Here is a 9,867-nt window from a genome sequence, read left to right as displayed (position 1 = left end):
ATCTTAAGTGCTCCATTCCTTGCTCGTGATTCGTGAAGTGAACTAGTCTACTACAGTTGAAGTACGATTCAAGATGGAGAACTCCTCAGAACATGGTTTGGTTGCACAAGCGCCAATGCCAAACAGGCTCATGGAGATCAACAAGATGTGGCAGTTTATATACACCAACTTGATTCAAAACCAAGAGTTACAGCAACAGTTGAATCAACGGCAGCAAGTAGCTTCAGCTGCAGTGGTACCGGCTGTATTGCCAACTCCTCCTCCAATCACTGAGGATCAGCGACTGTACGCAAAGTGTGTTGAAGAACTGTGTGGCGAAAACCAGCAACGAGTATCATCTGTCCCAGGGGTTACAACTCCTTTATCAAGCATCACTGAAGATCAGAGTTTATACATAAAGTGTGTTGAAGAACTGAGATTGGGACAAGAAGTAAATCAGCATCAGAAAATATCGTCAACGGTGGTTGGGACTCCACCTCCATCTCCTTTATCAGTGGTTAGTGAGAACCAAACTCATGATGTTACTGTTCCCTGTAATCCTTTAGCAGCAGAGCCATCGCAGTGTTTTGAGGCGGCAATTCCAGTACATTCAATGGTGAATAAATTGTCATCTACGCAGCCTCCATCTGAAGCTCTTTCGTTATGCACTCTTGAGGATCGATCTAACGATAAGGAAACTATTCATCCATCTCCAAATCATACAACGTCGGAGCAATCGTCAGCTATTCTAGCAAGCAATTCGGAGCAATTACCTTCTGGCGAGCCTCTTGTTTCATCTAAAGATCCTGAGCATGAACCTCAACAGCGACCATCTTCCAAAATATCCAGTCATTCCTCGTCAGCTTTTGGCCCAAATACTCCAGCGGCTTCACCAAATGTCATCGACGATCAGTCGCAAGATCAGATGTCTGCGGATATCTTCTGTACACCTTCATCGGTGGTACAAGCGCCATGTCATGGGCAGTCAAGTGCAGCTAGTCCACCAAGTGTTGAGAATAATCACGATCAGACACCTGCTTTGACAGTAGATCAAACACCATTTTCTGAACCACGTATTTCATCAACCGTTTCTGAAAATCAAACCAACGATCAGACGCCAGCGGACCTATCATGCAATCCAGCATCGCAATTGCCATCGACTGAGCCATTGGATGAAGTAGGATCAAACACCAGCAATGCTCCTGATCAAGCGCCTGTGAACCTTTCATGCAATTTTTCAACGTCCCATCTAAACTCTGCCATGAAGGTCCAAACCTGTGCTCTGAAAAAGAACAGGACGAAGAAGATTCGCTTTAATCCTTATGTGCAAGAACATGTCTCAGATGACTTGTTGCCCATCTCGTTGGCGGATATTATTGCATCCGAGCTTGATTCCATAAACAAGGGAAATGAGAATCAACAAAATGATGTGTGTGATGCCCCCGTCGACCAATCAAAGGAACAATCTGTGCCATTGATAGAGAACAACGAGATGATCCTTTGCGTATCTCAGAAGCACAATATTGGAAGGCTTGATTTGAACCATCTTCTTGGATTGTCGCATGGGACGAATGCAACGGAATGGGAGAGCGTTTGGGAGAGGTATGAGGAGGACCTGAAGCAGTATGAGTAAGAATAGGACGAGATAGATATTACTGTTTTTGTATGATAAAAAAGCGTTGTAAATAAAAACAAATAGTTACCGGAAATAAGCTAGATATGTGATAGATACGTGTTAATATATGTGTTGCGAAAAGGTACTCAAAGAAAATTAAGTAGATATTTCTAACGGCGAAAAATCACAAAATTAGTTTATTCTCCGAGTAACTGGCGCGAAAAGAGGCCGGGAGTCCGTCCTCCGGCCCTTTTATCCTCTCACCCTCCCGCCATCGCGATTCAATCGCGATGGAGTTTTCTCCTGTCGAGCAGTGGAACTCTACAACAGTTTCCTCTCTACATTTGTGGTGTTCCCCAAAACCATAACAAACGCTGTTGTCACAACATTCTCCCCATCAGTTTAGCGCCCCTGGGTGCTACACTCCTATGACGTTTGTTTCTGCTCGCTCTGTTCTCCACTGCTGTCATTAATCCCATGCGGTCTCCCTTGTTGTTCTTTGCTAGCCTCATCACTTGACTTAACCTTTTCGCCTACATCTAGAACCGCAATTTTGGTCGCCGGACGCTCTAAAATCCCGTTTACCGTCTGCACTGTCGCTCTTCTTACTTGCCCATCCCTTGCACAAATTACGCTTAAAACTCTCCCCATCGGCCAACTGTTCCTCGGCAAATTTCCGTCCACGATCACTACAACATCGTCTACCTTGATGCGCGGTGCCGGATGAAACCATTTCGATCTGCGGGTAAGTGTAGGAAGATAATCCGCGATCCACCTCTTCCAGAACAAGTCCGCATTCCCTTGTGTGGCGCTCCAAGACGATTTAATCGATGCCGGGGAGTCATCGAAGAACGCCGTAGTTTTTCTTCCGTCTGAGCTGCCTAGCAGTAGGTGGTTTGGGGTTATGGGAAAGTCCAGGTCCTCATCGAGCGGTATGTAGGTCAGCGGCCGGGAGTTTACCATCATCTCAATCTCCGTCATCGTGGTGAGCAGTATTTCATCTGTCGGTAAACGTGGTAAATTAAAATTACATAAAATCTTCTTTACTGATTGTACCAGGCGCTCCCAACATCCACCAAAGTGCGGTGCGGCCGGCGGATTGAAGCTCCACTTCAGCTCGGATGAGCTGAATCTCGACTGCAGTGTAGCTTCATCTACTTCCTTCAGGGCAGCGTTGAGCTCTCGTGCGGCCCCAATGAAGTTAGTGCCCCTGTCACTAACAATTTCTCGCGGTGAGCCTCTTCTAGCGATGAATCGACGGATTGCTAGGATACAAGAAGCAGTAGTTAGCGAATGGGCCAGTTCGATGTGTATCGCACGAGTCGTGAGACAGGTGAACAGCGCTCCCCAGCGCTTTTCCGAGCGTCGTCCCACTACCACAAGTATCGGTCCGAAATAGTCCAGTCCTGTATGTGTGAAAGCCCTTTGAGATACGGCTAATCTCTGGCGAGGAATGTTGCCCATCAGCGGCGGGTTTGGTAAAGCATTCTTCACCTTGCAGTGCTGACAGCCACGTCGAACCCGGTTAAATTCCATCAGCAGCTTTGGTACGTAGTAACGAATACGCAGTTGGTTTATCACCGTTCTGTGGCTTCGATGGCAGTACCGTTCATGGAAGTCCCTGATGATTAGGTCGGTTACGTGATGTCGTCTCGGTAAGATCGCCGGTTTTGCCAATGATGCTTCTACAAAAGAACTTTCAGTTAACCGCCCACACACCCTCAATATCCCCTTTTTGTCTATCATAGGTGATAATTTGTACAACACGCTGTCGCGAGCAATTGGCTTCTTCCACGGATGATTTTGCTGTGCATCACTCTTGAGCCGCTTAATGTCCGATGAAAATCCATCGGCCTGAGTCCAGATGAGCAGCGACTGCTCGGAATCCAACAATTCCTGTTGTGTCAATGGACCATCGATCTTCGCTAACTGTTGAACATGCCTTCGCATGTTCCCGATGAAACGATGAACGTAACCCACCGTCCTTAACAATCTCTTCCATCGCGAGAATCGCGCGAAATCAACTACGGTGGCATCTGCAACTTGATGCATTAAACTGTGGCGAAATTCTTCCAAGGTTTCGCCTGGGTCGACAGGGTTAATCGGCCACTTATCTTCTGACTCCCACAGGAACTCAGGACCGCGGAACCACCTGCTGGATGAACACAAGTCAGGATTCCCTTGCCATTTGGTTCCGTCGTCGGCAACGTTGACCTTGGTGGAGAGCCAGCGCCATTCATCTACGTTCGTTGTTTCCACTAATTCGCTCACTCGAAATGCGACGAAGGCACTATATCGTCTATGATCCGAGCGAATCCAGCTCACAACGTTGCGTGAATCCGTCCAAAAAATCCTTTTTGTTATTTTTAGGCGATGCGCTTTCATTATGTGATCTGCGAACCGGGCTCCTATCACTGCCGCTTGGAGTTCTAAACGTGGTATAGATAGTAACTTCAGTGGAGCAACCCTTGTCTTGGAACCTACAATCGCACATTCTACGACGCTGTTTTCCTCGTACCGTAAGTACACCACCACAGCCATTCCATATTGACTCGCGTCACTGAAGACATGCAACTGCACGTTTGTTGTATTGACTGATGTAATACCTCTGTAACATCGTCTGATGACAATTTTTTCTAGTTCGGGCAATAGTCCAACCCACTTCTTCCATTTCTTCCCTGATTCGCCATCGACAGGGCTATCCCAAGTCGTACCGGATCTCCATAAGTCCTGTAGTAGAATCTTGAGGAACATCAGAAAGTGGCCAATGAGCCCCAAAGGATCGTAGATCATCATCAGCGTGCTCAAAACTTCACGCTTTGATGGTAGTCTTTCTAATGTTAACAGCTTCTTATCTATGCGTGGAGTTATTCGGAATGTAAACGTATCATCCGAGGTATTCCACCACATACCCAATACTTTTTCGGTCCCTTTGTCGCGACTCATGTCGATGGACAGTTCGTCATTAGCTCCCCAACGCATCTTTTGTACAACTTCCTTAGAGTTGGATAACCAATTTCGGATTTCGAATCCGCCCTGCGCATGTATAAAGCGTACGTTTTCTGCCAATGTGACAGCCTCTTCGACTGTTTCTACGCTCGCCAACATATCATCCACATAGTGCTCGTGTTTGATGCACTCTACTGCGCGTGGGAATCGCTGGGCAAACCTCTCCGCGTTGAGGTTTTTAACAAATTGAGCGCTAGATGGTGAGCAAGCGGCCCCAAAAGTCATAACTGACACGGCGTAAACGCTAGGACCTCCGTCCGATTTATTACCATCATCCCAAAAGATCAGCTGGCTTCGTTGATCGACAGGCTTCATGCGCACCTGGAAAAACATCTCACGGATGTCGCCAGTCACGGCAGTGCGAAACTCGCGAAATCTGTACAGCACTTGTACCAAACTAGTTAACTGATCTGGTCCAGTTAGCAAAAATGTGTTCAAGCTTGCTCCGTGTACCTGCGCCGCAGCGTCGAACACCATCCTCAGTTTACCGGGCTTGTTCGGATTGTAGACGGGGAAAATTGGCAAATACCAGTCCCTTTCCCTTCTCTCTGCTAGTTCTCGTTCCTGCATCAGCCGAATGTATCCCTTCTCGATGTACTCTCGCATTTTGGCATTTATCGCAGTCTCTAACACTGGATCCTTACTCATCCTTCTTTTCAGGCACGCATGACGACGGAGAGCCATTTCTCGATTACAGGGGAGGCGTACGTTGTCGTACTTCCACAACAATCCTGTTTCGTACCGACCGTGTAATAACCGTGTATCAGAACTGAGCATAGTAATTGCTCTCTCCTCTTCCTTGGAAAGCAGTTTACGGGGAGTATTGATTCCCATAGAATCCAACGAAAAATATTCCTTCAACGCTGTGTTAATGCTTTCCCCCCCATTCTCATTACAGATACATAAGTGGAAGTTATTGTACGTGGTTCTACTTACGGTTGTCGGTGTAGCACATGGACCAAACACAGTCCATCCAAGTCTCGTCTTTGCGGCGATTGGTTCGTCAAAGCTCCCTTCAGCGCACCGTGACGGTTTTCCCAGGTGGATATTGTCCATACCAATCAGGATTCGTGGCTTCACTCCAACATAAGAAGCTATCGGCAGGCCCCTTAGGTGTGAGTATTTCTGGGCCAGTTCCTCGAGCGGTAGCGTTTGTGCTGGAAGTGATAACTCATTCACTGTGTGCACCTTTTGAAGATCGTATGTTGGAGCTCCCCTGTAGACACCTGATACCCGCAGCGACACCATTAACGAATTGGCCTCCTCGCGTGTAGTGTCACCAGTCCTTTTCAGGCACAATGGATGTGGAATGCCCTCAATGCCAAGTTCGTCGATCAACCTTCGATCAATAAACGTCGCCGAGGAGCCTTCGTCTAAGAAGGCGTAAGTGTTGACATCCTTCTTCCCGCCGTATATTGTGATAGGTATGTAACGAAAGAGTGAATTCGGTTTAGTGCTAACGTGAGTGTTCAGTGCGTGTTGTGTGCTGCCGCTGCGTTGTGTAGTGTCACATTCAACGTGAAGCAGTTGGTGGTGTTTCGCCTGGCATCCGTCCATGCCGCAAGGAGATCGGACGAAACACGGACCTCGGTGTGTTCCGAGACATATATGGCACCGACGATGTTCGTTAATATAAACTCGACGTTCCTGGATCGTTAGCTCGTGAAACCTTGCGCAATCTACGAGTGTGCGACATGTATCGTGGCAAAGCGCACATGTAGTGGTACGGTGAACGTTTAGGTGGTGGTGGTTAGTAAGTGGTCGGCGCGCCGGTTGTGATCGCGTCGTTTCGGTGTGTTGCGTGTATTTTTCGAACGGGTTAACCTCGGTACTCGCGGCCACCGCAATTTCAGTAAACCACTTGCCGAATTCTTCTATGGTCTTCCTCGGTAACTTCACCTTATAGCGTGCCCATTCCAGGCGTCTCTCGGCCGGTAATTTTGCAACTAACTCCTTAAGCAACGCAACATTGCAATTATAATCTTCTAGACCGGACGCTTTTATTGTGGCGCACAACTTGCGTACTGCCTTGCCAAAGTTCGCCAAGGTATCAAGCCTTTCGGCTCTGACTGGTGGTAACCTTCTCACCTTATCGACGAGGTTGTCCACTATCAGGTCGGGACGACCATACTCTGTCCGCAGAATGTCTAAAACTTCCTTTAGACCGTCCGGGAGTAGAAGCACGTGATCCACGGACTCTAATGCAGGTCCACGTAGCGCCTGCTGGAGTCGGATGAGATTTTCGTCATCAGTGAAACCACAAGCCTTGGTGGATCGTTCATAAACGGCTATGAACAGCGGCCACTGCTCCACAGACCCTGAGAACACAGGGAGCTCCTTGGGTGTGCTATCCCGCGCGGCCTTTTGACTTGGCGTCAAAAGGTTCCCCATTACGGCATTTTGATTCGCGGGTGTCGGCTTCAACGTCGAGTTGACGCCGTATGGTGCCGCCATCGCCATCGCGCCAACCTGGTTTGGCTGGCCAAAGTGCTTGGTACGGTGCGTTTTGATGGAGTCTTCCACCGCGCGTCTCCACTGTGCATATTCCCGTTCCATGGCAGCGGCTTGGTCTTCTGCCAAGGTCCGGTCGTAATCCGGGGGGAAGCTGGACATTGCTGGGGACGATGGTTGATGACACCGGCTTGCGTCCGCCATCGTGCATTCCTCTCGTGATGACGTTGGTGTTGCTTCAGCGGCTAACTGCGTAGCGCCCGTTGTTGCCGAGTTATGTTTCACTGTGGTCGAAGGTGAATGACCGATGCATTCGCCATCGTGATGAACCATCAAGTTTGTTCCAATATCATTCGTCTTTTGCATCCAGACTTCTGTTTTCCGCACAAAATCGCTTACATGGCTGCCTCGATCTGAAATCTCTTCCTCGAGTTCCAGTTCACATAGTTCCAGTTCGAGCTCCTTCTGAACCTTCTCGAGCTCAAACTGTTTCCTGCGGATCTCAAGCCGCTTCCTCCTCACCTCCAGGTCGCGGGGTAGTCCCGCGGGCTGCGAGGCTGACTCGTCTTTGTTTGCAGCATCTTCCACGACGCTCACGCGCCTCTCCGGGGAGATGCTGGACGTTTCACCTAGCTGCTGCTGCGTCTCCACCACCACACAGCTTGCGTCCTGTACTGCTCTTTCGTTCATCATCGCAACGAAACAACGTTCCTTCACGGTTTGTGTCACTCGCGGATTCGCACTACTCCCGGTGGCGAGATTTATATACGATCGTATCGCGCGCGTAACTTCGGAATACTACAAACGATTACTCGTCACTGCACGTTCGCGGCGTCTTCACTATACTTTCAACTGAAAGATTTACGAGTTATTCCGCGCGTTTGTTCGTATTACTTCGGTTGAAGATTTATATACGTTTCAGTGTGGTGAACGAATCCAAAGTTTGTATATTTATCACTGTGAAGAACTAATTTTGTGAAATGTTGCGAAAAGGTACTCAAAGAAAATTAAGTAGATATTTCTAACGGCGAAAAATCACAAAATTAGTTTATTCTCCGAGTAACTGGCGCGAAAAGAGGCCGGGAGTCCGTCCTCCGGCCCTTTTATCCTCTCACCCTCCCGCCATCGCGATTCAATCGCGATGGAGTTTTCTCCTGTCGAGCAGTGGAACTCTACAACAGTTTCCTCTCTACATTTGTGGTGTTCCCCAAAACCATAACAAACGCTGTTGTCACAACAATATGTGTCAAACTTTCACTTGATATGCTCAGTTTCCTTGTCTTAAAGCGCCATGTTTAAAATTTATGTAAAATATATGTTTTCTAAAATATCGTTACAATGTAGGATAAAAGCATATTGTTGGAAAAAGATGGAAAAGTAACACGATAGCGACATCATATTTCAAGCAAATGCAACATAGGATCTATCATACAAGCTGACTTTATTTACATCTGCTGATAATCATCCATATTACTTAGGTACATATTTTCTAACCTATCCGCATTGGTACTGAAATTGAAATTTGTCTAAATACTGTAATCGTTTCAATTGAAATGCATATTCAACAATAGCATTGATTAGGGTAATGATAATGTATGGGAATGTTAAAGACAGATACCGCGGTAAAGAGAACATATCATAAACATCAGACTTATCGGTGGGTGGAGTGGATATACTAGACTAATTATCTAGGCTCGTGTGAGATGCTTTGAAAACTTAAAAATATGAACGAAATGAAATGTAACGTTTCGTTTCGCTAATTTTTTCGGTCGACCACCAACTTGCTATTTTCTCTGATCTACCGCGCCAACTAACAACGCAATATAAATTTGAGGGAAATTATCCAAATTTTCACGCCCAATTTGTGGTTAGCGATCCTCAGTTGTTGACACTGACAAGCGCTTTTTTTCATCGGTCTATTTTTTCGTTATGGTGTTTTTTTCGAGCCGTGTGCTCTCGACCATAGCACTGAGAGAAAGGCAAATTCCGATAAATTGGAATTCTACTTGCAAGCAAGTAAGATTACAAATGCAAGAACTTGGACGCAATCGTTACGCTTGAACTGTCTTTGTTATATGAGATGTTCGTAAATTGGTATTAATCAACAATGTTATTAAATACAAGCTTTCAAAATGGTTTCGGTCAAGAGTATTATCGTTTATCTTTACAGGTTTCCTCGATTTCTGTCTTTACGTTCGAGAGGATGATTATTTCAAATTGCGAATATTTATAGAAAACACAACAAGCGATGTAAAAAATGTTCGAATAAATTATAATTAGTTTTATCCTACATAAAACTCTCATGTTTCACAATTGTAATGTAAAAACGGTTGCTGGCATGAAGTGTATTCAAATAGGGTAAGTGTACCAATTATGGCTATAATATGTCATCAAGATATCGATTTTACGTCTGTAAAAATAAGTATTGGGTAAAATTTCAAACTTCTTTATGTTTTTATATAGCCTACAATGTGTAAAACACGAGGGTATTTTTTATTTTCACTCAGTGTTTATCAAAATACTAGAAAATTTCAATTCAAAATTGCATCTTAAGGTACCAATTATGAATATAGTGTTCCTAGCAATTCGCCATAGCTGTACCAATTGTGGCTATATTCTAAAACTCGTGGATATTTCCACCAAAAATTACTTTGTGACATTGTTTTAACTGAAATCAAGTAATAATAAGTTCACTGCACCAATATAAATATGTAACCACCATTAAATACGTAAAATTAATATTTTAAAACATCCGTTTTCTATCACTGGTTGTATTCATATCCACGCTCAATTTATCGCACAATTGATGAGGC

At 45.8% G+C, this 9,867-nt stretch overlaps 1 protein-coding gene across 1 annotated transcript; it reads right to left on the bottom strand.

Moving 5' to 3' along the window:
* Positions 1–2,534: 2,534 nt before the first annotated feature.
* Positions 2,535–8,478, bottom strand: LOC121593548. The gene is made up of 2 exons (XM_041916009.1): positions 5,540–8,478; positions 2,535–2,595 (listed from the first exon to the last, which is right to left on the bottom strand). Exons 1-2 carry the CDS (start codon positions 7,745–7,747, stop codon positions 2,572–2,574), a joined length of 2,232 nt encoding a protein of 743 aa, XP_041771943.1. The 5' UTR covers positions 7,748–8,478; the 3' UTR covers positions 2,535–2,571.
* Positions 8,479–9,867: the final 1,389 nt, after the last annotated feature.

Source organism: Anopheles merus, chromosome 2L, assembly GCF_017562075.2.
Source record: "Anopheles merus strain MAF chromosome 2L, AmerM5.1, whole genome shotgun sequence".
NCBI classification, from domain to species: domain Eukaryota; kingdom Metazoa; phylum Arthropoda; class Insecta; order Diptera; family Culicidae; genus Anopheles; species Anopheles merus.
This window is presented reverse-complemented; position numbering and strand designations above follow the sequence as displayed.

Excerpts from the sequence above, each read along its gene's own strand:
- LOC121593548 (XM_041916009.1), bottom strand. The coding sequence starts at position 7,747 with ATGATGAACGAAAGAGCAGTACAGGACGCAAGCTGTGTGGTGGTGGAG. Across the intron at positions 2,596-5,539 it reads CATGTGCTACACCGACAACC|ATGAAATACTGCTCACCACG; the intron begins GTAAGTAGAACC and ends GTTTACCGACAG.